Source organism: Psammomys obesus, unplaced genomic scaffold, assembly GCF_907164565.1.
Source record: "Psammomys obesus unplaced genomic scaffold, mPsaObe1.curated_primary_1811, whole genome shotgun sequence".
Taxonomy (NCBI): Eukaryota; Metazoa; Chordata; class Mammalia; order Rodentia; family Muridae; genus Psammomys; species Psammomys obesus.
Genome location: NW_026586173.1, coordinates 13,551,999 through 13,570,786, shown reverse-complemented (window position 1 = coordinate 13,570,786; position 18,788 = coordinate 13,551,999). Strand labels below are relative to the sequence as shown.

The following is an 18,788-nucleotide window of genomic DNA, read 5'->3' as shown; positions in this document are numbered from 1 at the left end:
GGCGGCGGCAGCGGGGCCTGGAGCCGGACCTAAGATGGCAGCGGCGGCAGCGGCGGCGGTGGGGCCGGGAGCGGGGAGCGCGGGGGTGGCGGGCCCGGGCGGCGCGGGGCCCTGCGCGACAGTGTCGGTGTTCCCCGGCGCCCGCCTCCTCACTATCGGCGACGCGAACGGCGAGATCCAGCGGCACGCGGAGCAGCAGGCGCTGCGCCTGGAGGTGCGCGCCGGGCCGGACGCGGCGGGCATCGCCCTCTACAGCCGTGAGTGCTCGGGGACACCCCGGGGACGGCGGCCCACGAGGCCGGCAGCGCGGGCGCCCTGGGCGGGGGGGTGTGCGGCGGGGGGGATGACTCGGGCCGAGCTTGTGCACGAGGCTCCGGCTGCCGGCGGGCGAGATCGCAGGGAAGGGTGTGCACGCGAGCGGAGGAGCCCCGAGAGGGGCGCGGGAAACTGAGTCGCGGGCCTGAGATTTGCGGCCTGGGGGGAGGGGGGGCGCGTGGCAGGAAGTGGGGTCCCGAGGATTCTGGGGGGAATGCGGAGGGGACTGGGGGAGGGAGCGATCGGGGAGGCTCTTGAGCGGGTGTGGTTTTAGGATCTCATCTTAGGGGACATCCTCCACACACACACACGGACACGGACATTTGGAAAGTGGCTTTCAGTGTGGAGCACCGGGAAGACTGGGTGCCGCCCTTGTGGAGGAGGACTTGGGATTCGGGATCCCCCACCCACCCAGCTCGATGGGTAAACTTTAGAACTGGGGACAGAGATCGGGAGAGAGAGAGAGATTTCCCACCCCCATCCCCCATGGAAACGTGGAAGAGGGGAGGGCCGGCTTGCTGATGGCCGGCCGGCTTTAGAAGTCCAGAGGTAACACGCCACCTCCCTCGACACGCGCCTCCTGCCTTTTTTGAGGACTTGAGAAGCTGGTGACATTATCAGAAACTGCTTCAAAAGCTGACGTTTCAGTGGGGGAAATAAGGGGGAATGCCTCCCCTCCGAGCTCTTGGAGTTCCACCTTTTATTCTTTCTCTTGTTACTCTTTCTTCTGGCGGATTCCTCAGTGGCATTTTGCTATTCTGTTTCATTGGTCTTTGTCTCCCAGGGTTTCGTTCACTGTTGCTCTTAAGGGGCCACCAAGGAAGACTGGATTGGTTTTGGCCTGTGGAATTTTTTCTCCCTCCCTGGTAATGGGGTGTTGGGAAGGGACATGTGTGTAGCCGTCTGTTCAGATGGCTTCTCCTCTCTTTGCCTTGACTTTGAAAACACTGGAGTGTGTCTGGTGCCCAAGTGTGGGCTATCTTTGGGGGCTTGCGCAGAGCTGGGGTCTACTTGACCACAGGAGGAAAGGGGGAATTTCACAGATTGGGAGTACAGGACTGGTTAAGAAAGAAGCTCTTCAGGATCCCAGACCCCTAAGCAAGCCACTTTGGCAAGCCAGGGTACCAGGGCTTACCTTGAAAATGCTTCTGGGAAACTGGGTGTGGTGGTGTAAGCCTGTGGGACCAACACTTTGTAGGCTGAAGCAGGAGAATTCAGAGTTTGAGTACAGCTTGGGCAACATGGGCAAATGCTGTCTCAATCACTAAGGCAAAGTTCTGGATGGCTTAGGTAGTTTACATGAACCTGACAGAAGCACTGTTCTTTATAGACTTCATTTACAAAATTGTTAGTTCCCACATAATTCCCCAAACCAAGCTTCCTCTGTTAGTTCATTTTATTATAGAAGAGTCTTAACAGTTTGTGTTCTTGTTCTGCTGTAATTACCTAAGTGGGCTGGGCACCCAGCATGGGTGAGGATGTAGGTTCTGTTCCCAACAGTGATATAAAAATAAATAAGATATTCATGGATTGGGGATATAGGTATAACATACTTATATGTTATGAGTTAGAACATATACCTAGCAAGTTCGAGGCTTCAGATTAGACCCCCAGTAACATCAGAACCCAAAAACCAATCCTGAATCACCAGGTGTGGTGGTGCAGGCCTCTATCGCAGCGTTTGGGAGACTGAAGCAGGGGAAGGTTGCTGTTTTTGTCGTTTCGTTTTGTCTTTTTGACAGGGCCTTTCAATGTAGTCCTGGCTATCCTGGAGCTAGTTATGTAGACCAGGCTGGCCTCACAGATATATTTCTTCCTATACCTCCCAGGTGCTGGGATTAAAGGTATAATCTTCCTTGCCTGGGTGAAGGAGCTCAGTTTAAGAGCAGCATGGCTATGGAGTGAGCTCGTCCTCAGAAAGGAGAGTGGTTATATATACCTCTAACCCCAGGGCGTGTGAGGTCAACAAAAGAGGAGCAGAGGTTCAAGCCAGCCTGTGCCAACTGAGAGTCTCTGATTCTCTTCTTCCCCCAAATCATGACAGTTTTGAAAGTTATACAGAATTACATATACATATGTATATATGCATGTTTATACACTATTTATAAATGAAATGATGTTGAAAGTTCATGTTTCTTAAAATTCTTAGTCCCAGATATATTCTCAGAGCCAAAAAGAATTTTCACTTCTAGGCCAGTGGTTCTCAACCTTCCTTTAATACAGTTGTGGTGACCCCAACCATAAAATTAATTGCTACTTCATAAGGGTGATTTTGTTACTGTTACAAATTGTAGCAGCAGTGGTGGTGCTCCCAGCACTTGGGAGGCTGCGGCAGGTAAATCTTTGAGTGTGAGGCCAGCCTGGTCTACAGAGTGAGTTCCAGGACAGCCAGGGTACACAGAGAAACCATGTCTTGAACCCCGTACCACCCCCCTCAAAAAAAAAAAAAAAAAAAACAAAACCAAAAACAAATTGTAATGTAAAATATTTCATATACAGGATATCTGTTATGTGACCCCCAAAGGGGTCTTGACTCACAGTTTGAGAACTACTGCTCTAGGCTAAAGTGACATTGGGGTGAAGATTCTCCCATTTTTTACTACATTTCTTTCTTTCCTTTATTTATTTATTTTATTTTACTTTTTCTGTTTCTCTGGGTAGCCTCTGCCCCTGAGTGCTGGGATTACAGGCAGGAGTCACCATGCCTGGTTTATTACGTTTATTTATGTGTGTGTGTGCGTGTAGGGGGTTCGAGCAACAGTGAGCATGCGGAGAGTAGAGGACAGATTGTGGGAGTTGGTTCTCTCTTTCCACTGTAGCAGTCCTGGGGATCAAATTCAGCTCATCAGACTTGTTGGCAAGTGCCCTTGCCCACTGAGCCATTTTTGAGGCAATCTTATGTTTTCCAAGCTGACCTTCAACTTGCTATGTAGCCTAAAGTGGCCTTAAACACCATTCTGCTTCTGCTTCCTTCCTGCTGGGATGATGGACTTGTACCACCTTGCCTGACTTTTGGGTGTGGTTAAGCATGGGTTCTGATGGCAGGCCAGGCTGGGTGTGTTGATTTCCAAGGGTCTCTGTAACAAATGACCACAAGTTTGGTGGCTTAGAGTAGTTGGGATATATTCTCTCTCATTTCCTGGCCACAACTCTGAAGTCAGGATGTCTCCAAGGCTACTTTTCCTCTGATCATCTCCTGAGGGAAAATGGCTTCCCCTTTTGTATGACTCCAGGTACTGTTTGGCTTTATATAATCAACTGCAAACACCCTTCATTTCTTTGGCTTGTCATTTGCCTCCATGCACTTGTTTTCTACTTTTGTTTTTGTTTTGTTTTGAGGTGGTGTCATGTAAAGCCTTCTTGGGGCCCCAATGCTTTATCCAGAAGACACTATCTTCTGTCATCATGAGGCTGCATGCTTCCAGACACCTGTGTTTTCAGACACCAGGGTATGAGTTTGTGCATGGGCTGTAAGGGTTTGTCAGAATACCTGAAAGAATCTTCTAGTGCCTCAAATGTCTAGAAATCTCTGTGGGTCCTGTAAGGGCCCTGAACTGAACTCAGGAGTGTGACAGGTGCTAGTCAGCCACATAACCTTTGGGCGGCCTTTTGACCTATCTGTGCCCGTTTCCTTACCTGCAGCAACACTTCTCAGCCCATAATCAGGATCCCTCTGGTGGGCTGTCTGGAGGAGTGATTTGTAGCAAGTGTTTGTCAACAGTGCATTTCTGTGAATACAATGTATTTAGATTATAGCCACACCCAACATTTTTGCAGATGTTATTTTTATTTTATATTATTGTTACTACTATTTTGAGACAAAGTTTTTGGCTGTTTCATATGGCCTCAGATTTACAGTGTAGCTAGTGACCATGAATTCCTAACCCTCTTGCCTTCATCTCCCCAGGGCTAGGACTGCAGAGGTGTAGCACCATGCTGGTTTATGCAGTGCTGAGGATAGAACCCATGGCTTTGTGTATTGTAGGCAGACATTGTACTCACTGAGCCTTCGTCCCGGCCGTAACATCAGGGTAGCATAGGAAAGAGCTGATTTTCTGGGGTGCCCCCTTCATTTTTTTACACCATGATGAGAGTTCCGTCGTCTGCAGTGGTACCTTTCATTGAGAAATGTGGCAACCAGCTGCAGAAGGCATCATTCTGGTCTCCCTGCAGAGTGGTTGTCCTGCCCGACTCTCCTGGCATATGAAATCACTCTGGCTGTTATTCATGAGATTAGCCACATGGCAGGCAGCTACCAAAACCAGGCCACTCTCCCTGGCAGGGGTTTTTCCTGGCCTTGAGGAAGTGTTGGCATAGCTTCTACAGGAATACTGCCACCCCTGGAAGGAGGCTCTTCTCGGAAAAGCCCAGGCTGAGCTGGCTAAGAGGAGAGCAGGGTTTACCTGCAGTTGCTTGGCCTGGCATCCTCCCATGTAGAGATGCCCAGGTCATTTTTCTGTCTTGATCAGCAATTCTTCAGAAGAAATGCCTTGCCTAGACCTTGTCTGATAGGAGAGGGCTGATGTCATTTCGGTGAGGGACATCCAGTGTGGAAAGGCTGAAGAAACCTGTGTTGAGGTTGGGCTGTCACTTAGTTGGCAGAGTGTCTACCTAACATGCATAAAACAATCTGGCATAACCCCTGTATCAACCAGGCATGCTGTTGCACACCTGTAATCCCAGCACTGAGAAGACTGTGGCGGGGGAACTGGGGTTCAAGGCCAGCCTGGGCTACATAGTGAGTTCAAGGTCAGACTTGTGTTACAGCTAGACTATACAGTCATAGGACCAGGGGCATTGTGACTTTCCTCTGACATCTCCTGAGCATTTGTTATGAGGCCAGGCATTATTCTGCTTTATTGTCAAGATAGGATGAAGTTTCTGGTTAGTAATACCAGAAAGAACATCTTCTGTCACCTGTACATTGCTTATGTCTGTTGTCATTTATTTTGTACTTACCTTATAACAGGCTCTGCATGCACTCCTGTTGCCCAACTCAAGTGCTTGAGCTTGGGGTCAGTCAGGGAAAGAACAGTGTAAACCTGGCCTGTTAGCAAAATGAAGCCTGTGGCCTGTCTTTATACAGTCAGAGCTAGAAGCATTTATAGTTTGTAGGGGTTGGAAAAAAAAAATGATCACTAGTCCACAAGGAATAGTCAGCCAAGACCATCTTGTCATATAAAACCTGTAGTATTGGCTAGTGGTGGTGGTGCTCACCTTTAATAATAGCACTCAGGAGGCAGAGGCAAGTGGATCTCTGTAAGTTGGAGGCCAGCCTGATCTAGGAAAGGAGACCCAGAGAAACCCTGTCTCAAAAAAAAAACCAACCAAACGAAAAACAAACAAATAAATAAAAGACAGTGTTGCTCAATGGCCTGGTGCTTCCATGAACCACCACACTGAGTTTTTCCACCTGCCCTCGGGGCTAACCTCAGGACCTTATGTTTATATGGCACTTTATCAGCTAAGGCATGTTCTTAGCCTGCAGTCGGCCTGGAGCTGGCTGGTCAGTGCACTCCAGAAATACTCACATATACTCACATATACGTCACAGCACTGGGATTGTTGGGATTCTTCACCACAGCCAGCTTGTTGTTTTGTTTTCTGAGACAAGGTTTTTCTGTGTACCCGGCTTTCCTGGAACAGCTGTGTAGACCAGGCTCCGATCTGCTGCTTCTGCCTCCCAAGAGCTGGGATTAAAGGTGTATGCCACCACACCCAGTTTACCATTTCCCCTGTCCCCCAGATGTTTTACAGGTGCTGGAGAGTTGGCTTAGCTGTGAAGAGCTCTTGTTGTTATAGGTTCTAGTCTCAAATCCCAGATCTCACATAGTGATTCACAAACATCCATAACTCCAGTTCTTTTTCTGACCTCCACAGGAGCAAGGACATACAGACATACATGTACATACATAGTGCACATACATACATGCAGGCAAAACATTCATGTCCATAAATAATGTAAAAAGGACTTTTTGATGGAGACTTTCAAGTTTATTACTAACCAGCAGATGGACTCTTGCAGTGACGGTGGAGCAAATTAAGGCTGGATGGAAGGAGAGAGGTGACCCCCACAGCTGTCTTCCAATCTCTGCACATGAACCCTGGCACATGGTGTTGTCTCCCTATACATAAATGTAGAATTTTTGTTTAGATTTATTTTGCACTCTTTGAGCAGTTCATCTGAATACATATGTATGAGCTCTGCATCAGCGCCTGATGCTGACGGGAGTCGGAAGAGGGTGTTAGACCCCTTGGAACTGTGGTTCTAGGAGGCTGTGAGTCATCCGGGTGTTGTGAATTGAAGCCAGGTCCTCTGCAAGAGCAGTGCTCTCCATCTGGTGAGCCGTGGCTCGGCACCCCTCCCCAATCTTACTCATTTATTTGTTTCTGAGAGGATTTCACATCAAAGTCTGACTTGTATTTCTCAACAGCTGTTCTGAATGTCAGCCCAGACCACAGGCTTTGAGTCGGCTGAGGTGTGTTGCCTTCCTCCTCTTTACAACCACCCCCAACCTCGCCTGGTTGCTCTGCTTTGGTACCTCCCATAGAGCAGCTTTTTGAACTCAGGTGTCCTCTCCTATGTGTGCATAATGTTTTCTCATTAAGTCCAGCCTTTCCGCTTAGGCCGATAAGTTTGGGCTGTCTGCCAATAGCTGTGGTCCCAGGTTCCTGCCCTCCAGCCCTTGCCCTCTTTACCCCTACCTGGGTCATACGCAGACCCAAAGCCCCACAGCAGTGGTTCTCAACCTTCCTAGTGCTGTGGCCCTTTAATGCAGTTCCTTATGTTGTGGTGACCCCAACCATGAAATTATTTATTGGCAATTTCATAACTAATTTTGCTACTGTTATGAATTGCAGTATAAATATCTGATATGTGACCCAAAGGGGTCATGACCCACAAGTTGAGAACCACTGTTCTCAGCTGTTCTTTGGACATGATAGTCTAATTTAGTTTTCCTGTCATTGGACAGTGTGCTGTGACCTAAACTGTATGTTTACAGAATTCTTCAGCTGCCGTGTGGAGCTCTTTATAGTCTCTACACAGCCTACTCACATGGTCAGTTACACATTTCTCCACATAGATCCACGCAAGCTTGCTTGAGTGTGTCATGGAGGCAGCTGTACCTCAGCCATACTCATGGCCTCAAAACCTGGTGAGACCGTGAATAGCAGGCACTGAGCCATGACTTCCACATGGTACCTAGACTGGGGGAGCAGACACAGAATGATGCCTGCTTGCCTGCTTTCATCAGGAAAAGACTGAGCAAGGCACCAGCTTGGTTTAACAGATGTGATACCTCAGGAGATCCTCTGTGGCAGCTGTAGTTTTGCCCAGGGCATCTGCTGTATACCGGGGTCTGCCGGAGAACCTGGGAACAAGACTCTTAGGAAATGGGCTGAGAGGAAGGGCATGCCCAGCTGTGCTGCGTGGAGAGTTGAGCTTGGGACGAGCTTCAGACAGCTCAGGACTCTGAACCTGAGTTCACAAAGCCCCTCATGGCTTTGTTTGTATTTACCGCAGTGCTGCCGGTGGCATTCAAGGTCTTGTACATACAGGTGTAGGCAAGTGCCAGACAGCTGAGCTGTCCTCCCAGCTGTGAGGTTCCAAGACTGAACCCATTTTGCTGAGGTGTGAGGTCAGAAGTCAGTGGCTGTGACCTCAGATTTCACCTGCCCTCCCACCTGTAGAGATGGGGGACAGCTGCACCTCTCAGAGTTGGTGTGGAGGCGTTTTAAAAATTTGGCTGGGTCACATTGTGTCATGGTTGTAGCTGCCCTGTGAGCTCCTGCCTGGTTAGACCCTCCAGGACTCTGAGAATTCATGAATGAGAAAGAACTGACCAGGCTTGAGTTGGGTCTCATGCGTGAGAAACTGAAATGAAAGAGAGGTCAGCAGCCCCAGAGCCTACCATGGAGTCTGAATGAGCAGGCGAGGCCTTCTAAAGGGCAGGGTGATGATGGCATCCTTAGAGGTGCAGTCATATTGGTGTAGTTGGTTTCATTTGTTGCCCCAAGGAGGACATGTGCCTGAGATTGCTCCTGCTTTCCACTAGTGAAAGTCACTGCTCTGGGCATCTTGGGGATATGAAGACATCTGAGGTAATGCCCAGGTTCCATACTTGATAAATCAGTTATCACGTAGCTTGTATGTCCCAGCCTGGGTGGGGCTGGAACTGAGGGGTCAGGTGCCTCTCTGGCATGCTGGAGGTCCTGGCTCCTGTCCCCAGCTCTGCAACAAACAAGCAAATTCACTTTGCTTGTTCCTCAGAGGTTGGAGAAGAGGTCGGAGATTGCACAGGAATCCCTTTCTTTGTTTCTTTCTTTTTTAAAGATTTATTTATTTATCATTATACAGTACTCTGCCTGCATGTGTGCCTGCATACCAGGAGAGGGCACCCAATCTCATTATAGAGGGTTATGAGCCGTTGTGTGGTTTCTGGGACTTGAACTCAGGACCTTTGGAAGAAGAGCCATCTCTCCATCCCAGGAATCCCTTTCTAAAATTGGAAGGAGGCTGGTCACTAGAGGAGCTTTACAGTTGCCTGGAGTTAGCCCATGGCACAGTGGAACTCAGGGCTCACTGTCAAGTTTTTCCTGGTCACTCTCCTTACATTTATTCTGCTGTAAAATTGAATTTGCACAACTTTCTCAGAGAGGATTGTTATGAGAACGAGCTGACAAGAGTCAAGTATTAGGGTAGAGTGTGACCCAGTGTCTCCACAGACCTGCACTGGGAGTGAGCTTCTAGGTTGGGCATGGCCAAAGAGGGCAGGAGCTTTATTGTAAGAGTGTCCTAAATGAAGAAATGGGGTAGAGGAGGGCTCAATCATTGTCTCTTTGCCCTCTCTCACGGTAAAGGGCTGTACTGGGCCATCGTTTAAAACAACAAGACATCCCAGTGTCTTGTTGGGGACGGCCAGCTGGCTGAAAGCGGCTTTGGCCGGGGTGGACATCTGTATCCAGACTCACAGTCCTGTAAAGTCACATGCCGTCCCCATCTAGTAGACTCCTGTCTTTGAGGCAGACAGAATGTTGACAAAGAACCTGTCCTATTTGTCCCTGCCAGGAACAGGGCCTGAGAGGCAGCTGAGGAGGATGGCTGCTAAGAGGAAAGGCTAGCCTAACCACAGAGCTGGGAGCCATCCATCGGGGAGGATGGGGAACAAGAAGGCAGTCCTGAATGAACAGCACTGCCTCAGTTGCCTAGCACGCTGGGGCCTTTTTTCCTGGGGTTCCTGTCACAGCAGGCTAGGCAGTCCTCTCCTCTCTGTCCTGACTCTGGGCCAGAAGCTGCTGGGGACCTGCGTGGCAGAATCATGACCTTGTGACCTTGGCTAAGTGAATGAGTTCTTAAGTCCTCCAGTAATATGGAAGGGTTTTGAGTCCTAGGTAGTCCAGTCAGTAAAGGTCATAAAGGTCGGGTGGCCCCCAAGCAGATATGTGTCTATAGCAGCCAGCTGTGGCATTTGCCCTAGAACTTGCTCCTATGTCAACCTTTTAAGAACTCTTGGGGGAGGGGCTAGTGGCAGCAGCAGTGATGGTTGGAGAGATGGCTCAGTGGTTAAGAGCACTGGCTGCTCTTCCAGATGACCTGGGTTCAATTCCTAACACCCACATTGCAGCTCACAACTGTTTGTAACTTTACTTTCAGGGGATCTAGTTCCCTCTTCTGGCTTTCTCTAGGCACCAGGCACACACCTATTTCATAGCCATATATGTAGGCAAAATACCCATACACATAATATAAAAATAAATAAAATATATTTTTGAAAAGTAATAAAGGCTGGGTGTGGTGGTGCACAACCTTTAATCCTAGCACTTGGGAGGCAGAGGCAGGTGCATCTCTGAGTTTGAGACCAGCCTGGTCTACAGAGTTCCAGGACAGCCAAAACTACATAGAGGAACCCTGCCTTAAAAACCTGAAAATAAATAAATAAATAATAAAATGAAAATGAAAAACTTCTTGGGTAGCTTCAGGATTCAAGGTCCTGGAAATAGCAAGATCAGGCCCTCAGCGTCCTTCTAGGCTTGCCCACTTAGCACCTATTTATACCCTGTGCTTAGAAACCAAGAAAGGTTTTGTTTTTTTGAGACATGGTCCGTGGGGCTTAGGCTGGCCTTGAACTCACTATAGAACCAAGGATAACCTTGAATTGCTGATTGTCCCACCTCTGCCTCTGCCTTCTGAGTACTGGGGTAACAGGTCTGAGCCACCACCTCAGTTCTTTGGGTGCTGGAGATAGAATCCAGGGAGAGTATCATGTATGTTAGCACTCTACCAACTGAGCTACATCTCTGATCCCTCGAATGAGTGTGGTTTATATGCGTGTGAGTACACTTGTGTGGAATCCAGAGGTTGACCCTGAGGGTCTTGTCCTCACTTTCCACTTTATTTAGTTATTTATTTGAATTCAGGTCCTCTTGCATTTTATCCACATTTTTACCCACTGAACTATTTCCTCGGTCCCCATTGACTGTCTTTCACTATCTGCACATCCTAGCGGGTTGGCATGTCTTCCTAGGGAGTCCTAGTAGATGTGGCTCTCCTCTCCTTGTTACACATGGAGGTGGGGCCAGTTGTTTGCTCCTACAGCCTGCATTTATCCACCAGGCCTGCCGCTCTCATGCTGCCCTCCTCCCCTCTTTCTTTCACTCCTCAGGTTCTGCTGACACTAGTTACTTTACTCATGCCTGTGACTTGGGCTCCCTTGAGATCCCCATCTTCGTTCTGCGTCACTGACTGGCCAAGGCAGGCTGTTCCAGAGTCCTCAAGCAAACCGCCTGTCTTGGCTGCACTGCTGTGTTCCACTGCCACTGCAGGCAGCTGTGGCCTCCCTCTAGCCTACCCCACATCTGGAGCCCTGTCTGGAGAGGCAGGCTTTGAGCCTGGGTGGGATTTAGCCCTTGTAACTCAACCATCCTGTACTCCTGGAGTCCTCAAGGACCTATTGGAGGCCTTTCTGGCTGACTTGCAGCCCCAGAACATCCTGTTTTTCCCAGAAACAAGGACTGTGGCCTGCAGCTAAGCAAGTGCTGTTCCCTACCTAACTCCCACCTCTCTGCGGTGGACTGTGTAGCCTCTTCTGGCAATTTAATCTCGCAGCAGCCACCCTTGGGCTATGTGTTGAGGTCCCTGAGGTCCTTCCTACTGCTCTCCCACACGCTTTATCCCACCCTGGCCTTTCAGGCCTCTGGAAGTAATTTGTCCATTAAAGACTTCATGGGTGCTGTGATGTAATTCCTGCCAAGTGTTATAGGTGCCACTGGGGTCACTTTATGCTAACTCGGGGAGTCAGCCCTGGAGGCTATATTGAAATGGCAGAAAGACCAACAACAGTAGAACCCCACCTAAATTCCTTCAGGGGCTTGTCCATGGCTCAGTGGTAAAGGTGCCATCTACACCCTCATTCACCATCCCTAAAGGAGGAGCTGGACATGGCTTGGACATGCCCAGGAGAGCAGCTTGCCCAGCTAGCGTGCACAAAGCCTCACACACCAGCTGGACATGCCTCCCAAGAGACCACAAGTGCTTTGCGAGGCTGACTTCTGCTTCATCTCTTTGGCTATAAGGGCCTTCCAGGTAAGCTAGGTCTAGGAGCCACCATTTGATAGGTAAACTGGGAAATGTAGTAAGGTGGTGGAGACACACCTATATGCTATGTTTACTTTTGCTTTGCCTAGAATTTTCTCTGGGGCCCTCCATTCCACTCCTCTGCCCACTGTGCTGAGTTGGGTTCTTTGTCTTAACTCCACCCTGCAGTTTGCCCCCAGGCACAGGGCGTGTCCATCCTCATGACAACACTCTGGGCCAAGACCTGTTTGATTTTTCTAGACAAAGTTTGAGTTTGCTCTGACTGACCCTAGAGCTAGTTTGGCCTTTGGCCATAAAGGGGGTGGGGCGCTTTCCCAGTTGACAGCTGCCTGGAATGCAGCCTAGAGCAGGCTGCCTGGGGCAACCTGACCTGCAGCTCAGCCCTCCCTACCTCCTTCACACTGGCTAGAGAGAGGAGAGTGGCTTTTGCCTCTGGGAGAACTGTTCGTGGAGGAGCAGAGCTACCCTGTGCCCCCGATCTCCCCAGTGCAGCAAGGTTCAGAGTCAGGCCTCACAGCAGCCAACACTGTAGTTATCTTCTTTGTCCAGGGTAGAAGTTCTACTGGCTCAGGAGGGTGTGTTATGAAAAGCCCTACTAATCTTCCTTGTGCACTGTTACCTTCCTTGGCCCAGTCACTCAGGAGTACAGGCACACCTATGTTCCATTTGTCTTGTCTACTCTTCCTGTCATCTGCACTCCTGGCCACACCCCCAAAGCCCTGGCCCAGCTGGATCAGTGTTCACTGTCCTGTGTGCACAGAGCTGGTGGAAGGCTGGCTTGAAAAGTACTCCCTTCCTGGGGCAGCCACAGTGCTTATTGGAATTGTTTCCACACTGGCCCCTCCTACTCCTCTATCCCTATCCCTTCTTTTTTTTTAAACCTGTATTGCATGTGGCTTGGTGTGTGTGTGTGTGTGTGTGTGTGTGTGTGTGTGTGTGTGGCTTGCCCATGTGTGTGCAGAGGCCAGAGTGTAACCTCCAGTGGTGTTCTTCAGGTGCCATCCAGTTTAGTTCGTTAAAAAGTGTTAGCAATCATTGTGTTTGCAAGCCAGTGTTGTAGGTGTGGGTAACCCATGCCGTGGTGTGAATGTGGAGGCCAGAGGACAGCTTTGTGGTTTCATTTCTCTCCCACAATCTCTTCACTAATTGAATCCCTGCCTTCCTAACACTGGGATTGCAAATGTGTACCACCACTGGTTTTTCTTCTTCTTTTCCTCTTCCTCCTCCTTTTTCTTTCAATGATTTGTTTTTATTTTATATGCACTGGTATTTTGCCTGCATGTATGTCTGTTTGAGGGTGTTAGAACCCCAGGAACTGGAGTGATAGACAGCTGTGAGCTGCCGTGTGGGTGCTGGGAATTGAGTCTGGGTTCTCTGGAAGAGCAGCCAGTGCTCTTAACGCTAAGCCATCTCTCCAGGCCCTATTTTTTATTTTCTAAAAAGAGTTAGTTTTATTTTATGAGTATTTTGCTTGCCTGTTTGTGTGCAGTGCCCATGGAGGCCACAAAAGGGTGTCAGATACACAGGAAGTGAGCTGCCATGGGGGTGCTAGGAACTGAATCCCAATCTTCTAGAAGAGTAGCCAGTGCTATTAATTGCTGAGCATTGTCCTAGCCCACTTTTGTTTTGTTTTCCGAGATAGGGTTTCTTTGTGTAGCCCTGGCTATCCTGAAACTCTATAGACAAGGCTGGTCTTGAACTCAGAGAGCTGCTTCCCTCTGCTGGGATTAGTATTAGGATTAAAGCGTCAGCCACCAACTGCCTGGCCCATTCTAGTTTCTTAATTTGGGTTCTGGTTTTTGTTTGGTTTGGTTTGGTTTTTTTTGAGACAGGGGTTTTCTGTGTAGCCCTGCCTATTCTGGAATTTACTTTGTAGACCAGGCTGGCCTCACAGAGATCCACCTGTCTCTGCCTCTGCCTCCCACGTGCTGGGATTAAAGCCCTACACCACCACTGCTTGGTGTGTTCTGGGTTTTGAACTCAGGTCTTTGTGCTTTCATAACAGATACTGTACTAACTTGACTCATATTCCCCAGCCCAGTTTTCATCTCTCTGTGTACCCCTGTTTTTCCTGGAACTCTCAACTGTCAACATGTAGACCAGGCTGGCCTCAAAGGCAGAGATCCACCTTCCTCTACCTTGAAGTGCTGGGATTAAAGCCATGTACTACCACAAGTCAAAACCTCCTTTTTTTTTAAGTTGACCATTCATTTGTTCATTTATTTAGTTAGCTATCTTTTGTAGTGCTCAAGGCTTTCTTATACCGAGTCTGAAGATATCTTTGTTCATGCCTGCAAGTAGAGCTGTGTAGGATAAGGAAGGCAAAGGAAGTTTCCTGGTCTAGAGGCCTGAGAAAAGAGCTAGTGTTTTCCCTGGCAAGGACAGAAGAGCCCAGGGTGACCTCATAGTCCTCAGGTGCCCCAGGGCAGGCAGACTGTCACAGCTGCTTCCCAGCCTCTCTAAGGAGAGCAGATCATCTGCTTTAGGTTACAGCAGGAGGAAGATCTGGCTGAGCTCCTAGACCAGCCTGTCAGTGACAGGAACTGAGATCTACACTGGTGATCTATACTGGTGACAGCTATCATGACTACTTCTGTATTAAGCAGTGATGATGGTCATGTTCACTTCCATCACACAGCAGGGGGATAGGCTTTCCCTCTGGGCCCACTTCACAGATAAATGTAAACAGCTTGCTCTCAAAACCACCCTTCCATTGGCTACCTGGCTTTCCCTGGGGGTTATGTCAGTCTTCTTTCCCTGGGAATGTTAGGATCACCTTGGACAGATGAAGGAACCATGATGCAGGATTATAGCTGGTCAGTGTGGTTCTCCTAGATTAGAGTCATCTTAGCCTTTTCTTAGCTGGGTGGCCCCACAGGGACAGCCTCGCCACACAGGATAGAGGAGGGACCTTTGGTGGCCAGTGGTTTGGAGGCAGTCGCTTCAGGGTCTGGAGCGGGAGGCTGGGGAACAGGGCTGTTTGGAATGCAACTTACACCCTATCCCTGTGCCTCAGCCTGTCTCCCTCCCTTCCAGCTCTCAGTCCTTTTTCCTGCTTTCTTGTCTTCTCACTGGCGCCTCCCACCTTCACTGGCTCTCAGCATGTGAAACAAGACCTAATCTGTTTGTTCCAGCTGGACCTGTCCCTGGTGCTTGGTGTACTGGCTGAAGCACCAAGTGGCCTCAGGGTTTCATCTTGGTCTTGGTGAGAGGTTGGTGGGATGTGTGTGAAGTCTACAACCCCAGGAGTGGGTTTCTTTTCCCCCAACCCTCCTCTTACTGTGCAGTGGTTCTTCAGGAAAAGAGCTCTGTTGTACTTGGTTATGTGATTCCAGGAAGGACTTCATACTTGGTCCTTGTGTGTGCCTCCCAGTAAGTGCCGAAGATGGGCAGCTTTAGTTGCTCCTCCACTGTGGCAATAATTACACTTCCTGCTGGGAAGGCAAAGGTGTGAGGTGTTGTTATCCTTTGTCCCACCTCGAGAAGTAACTTTTTTTAGTGTCCCCCTGTTGTCCCTCCTCCCTCAAATTGTGCAGATAGAAAGTTTTAGTGGAGAAGAGCTTTCTTTGTTCCAGGTCTTGCCCACTCCTGCTGTTTTCACGAACCCAGCTTTGACAGCCTAAGGCATCAGGGAATTCTTGCTTGCCCAATTGCTTTCTAGGCAGAGGGGTAGGGACCAGTGACCTTCAAGCAATGGAAAGATCTCCAGTCACCCTTAGGTATGGACAGGGCAGAGTATGGAGCCTTTGTGCCTCCACACACTGAGAACTCTTGCTCTGGGGGCACCGTGAAGACCAGCATCCTTCCTTTAAGTGGAGTAGCTCCACATGCCCGGCACTGGGCCAGAAGAAGTGTAACAAGCTCCACTGTGCAGTGGGAACTTGTCCAGAAAATGCTAGAAGATCTCTGGGAAGAAATGACAAGGACATATGGGAAGGGCAAAGGTGTTTCTGTCCAAGAACCGCAGCAACCAGAGAGGACTTTTGTCCATACTGGAGGGAAGAGAGACTGGGGAAAGCCAGTGAGCCAGTGGCTGGACCAGAGGGGTTCAGTGAAGTAGAAGATGCTGCAGAGGGCCTATGAGCCCATGTGGATTTGAAACTTCTTACTAAAGACTCTGAGACACCAGGAGGCCATGAGTGTTATTTTTATTTGCTGAAGTTTTTAGTGAGGTTGTTTTTGTTGTTTCTTTGTGTGTGTGCATGGGTGCATGTATCGTGGCATATTGTGTAGAGGTCAGAGGCCAATGTCTGGGTGTTGCTTCTGACCTTATTCCTTGTTTTAAAGTAAAGTATCGTTTTTGCCAATATACTCTTTCAGGTCAGCTGGTTTGTGAGCTTCTGGGTAATTCTCCTATCCCTGCCTTCTGTGTCCCTCCAGAAATGCTGGGAGTACAGCTGCAGGCCATCTACCCAGCTTTTCATCTCCCAGGCCTCTTTGTTTTCTCAATAGTTTTCTTCTGTAATCCAGGCTCACCTGGAACTCATCATGTAGCCCATGTTGGCTTCAAACTCAAGTTGATTCTCCAAGGTGAACTTTAGCTTCCCAAGTGCTAGGTACTAGGTGTGAGCCCCTACACCTGGCATGTTTGTTTTGAGAAGGATCTCACTATGCCATCAAGGTTGGTTTTGAACTCATGAGCTCAAGTGATCCTCTGCCTGCTGCCTTCTGAGTGTGCACAGTGGGGATGATATTAAGCAAAGGAAAGTCCGGCAGTTGGGCTGAAGTACATGACTAGCCGGGTAGACCACAAAGTTACAGAGGCTTGGCACACCCCTGGGATCTGGGGCAGGGCTCCTGGACCTCAGGGTCCCCTAGCTTCTGCCGGCCTAGGGGAGGCAACAGGGCTGGGGCATGTATTAGAGGTGTTCTTGGTCAGGTGGGGAAAGGGTAGCTTGTCCCTTTACCCGTCCACATCCACCCAGTTCTCTTCCATGTTTCCTAGCTGAAGAATCCTCCTGGTGCTCCATGGCTGTGGGAGCCTCTAGGCTTTGGAGTTATATGTCTGCCTAGGCATCATCCTGCCCCTCGACTTGGCAGCCCTCCTACAGCAGTGCTTTTCAACCTGTGGATCATGACCCCCATGGCAAACCTGTATCTCCAAAAATATTTACATTATAATTCATAATAGTAGCAAAATTATAGTTACGAAGTAGCAATGAAATTAATCGTATGGCTGGGGGTCACCACAGTGTGAGGAACTGTGGTAAGGGTCACAGCGTCCTGAAGGTTGAGAACCACTGCTCTGCAGGCTCCCTGCATTCACTGAAGGGTTTGTCCCAGTCTCCTCGCCAGGCTGGAGATAATGCAAGTCAGCTGTGCATATTCTGGCTTGCATAGCTTCGTGCCATGAGTCCTTCATGGCTGTGATGGGAGGTGGATGTCCTCGCCTCATGTCTGGTGAGCAAAGGAGCAGAAAGGTTTTTAACACTACACCTGTAATTCTAAGCATGAAGGTCCTACGAAGTAAACCTGGTTTTTCTGCCTGGTTTTGTCAATAAAGTTGTATTGACATCTTGACATCTTGACACAGTCAATATGACATAGTCATTTGTTTACTTCTCGAAGTCTACTGCAGGCCACATGAGTCATTGTGGCACAGAGCATCCTTGGTTTTTCAAGACAGTTTCTCTTGTAGCCCTGGCTATCCTGGACTCAATTTGTAGATCAGGCTGGCCTCAAGTTTAGGTATCCACCTGTCTGTATCTCCCAAGTGCTGGGATAAAAGGTGTGAACCACCACACCTGGCTGACAAAAATAATCCTTACAGGTGTTCAGCCTGGGGCCTCTTCAGTCTGGAGATACCACCCCAGGCTGAACACATACTCAGCAAGAGTTTTACCACTGAGTTACACTCCTAGAATAACTCATAGAATTTACTATCTGGCTCTTCTTTAGAGAAATGTGGCCACTCCAGGATTCTTTCAAGGATTCTTTCAAGACCAAGCACATTGGTCAAGAGCAGTAACTCTGAAGACAGTCACCGGAATCCATTTCACTGAATGACCTTGAATAAGATCCTTAACCTCTGATTGAATTGGTGACATATGAAGAAATGAGGGGTCTTTGTAAAGTGTTAGGTGGCTGTCTTGTAGCAGCAATTGGGGATATATGATATGGATAAATGAGGGACTTTTTCCTAGGAAACAACACAGACTGTCTTGAAGGTCTTTTTATCATAGGGAATCGTTAGTGGCCCCTACTTGTACTATGCAGCTGTCCCTTGTCACCCTAGACTCTTATTCCTTGGCCACAGGATTTGAAATGATCAGGCTCTGGTAGCCTAGATTGGTGTCCTCAGCATTGTTCAAACCCATCAGTTCAGGGACTCCATCTTTTCTTTTTCAGGGACCTTTTTTTTTTTTTTTTTTTTTTTTTAAATACATGAGGTTCTTTTTATTGTAAATTACAAGCTGTAGCTTGGGCCCACACCCCTCACCACCAAAGCGGTAGGAGCTGAGGCCCCAGGGACCATTTTTTTAAAGGTTTATATATTTTATGTATGTAAGTGCTCTAGCTGCATGTATGCCTGCCGGCCAGAAGAGGGCATCAGATCCTATTATGGATGGTTGTGAGCCACCCCGTGTGGTTGCTGGGAGTTGAACTCAGAACCTCTATAAGAGCAGATGGTGCTCTTAACCATGAGCCATATCTCCAGCCCCCAGGGTCCATTCTTTGTGCTCTTTTTGACACCCATTGGAGAACCTCCAGACAAGGAGTGTTACCACCCATAACCTGTAGTTCCTCTTAGGGACTCTGCAGAAAGGAATGATAACTCTGGCATGAGTGTGACTGATATGAACCAACATATCCAGCTCAACCCTCCAGGGTGTGTGTGTGTGTGTGTGTGTGTGTGTGTGTGTGTGTGTGTGTGTGT

General features: G+C 48.8%; 1 protein-coding gene across 2 annotated transcripts in view; it reads left to right on the top strand.

Moving 5' to 3' along the window:
* Nucleotides 1-34: 34 nt before the first annotated feature.
* The window catches only part of Carm1 (coactivator associated arginine methyltransferase 1), a 44,470-nt gene continuing 25,716 nt past the window's right edge, over nucleotides 35-18,788 (top strand). For both annotated transcript variants that reach the window (XM_055601496.1, XM_055601495.1), the window contains exon 1: nucleotides 35-257. In XM_055601496.1, coding sequence (XP_055457471.1) covers nucleotides 35-257 — 223 coding nt within the window. The remainder of the gene's footprint in view (nucleotides 258-18,788) is intronic.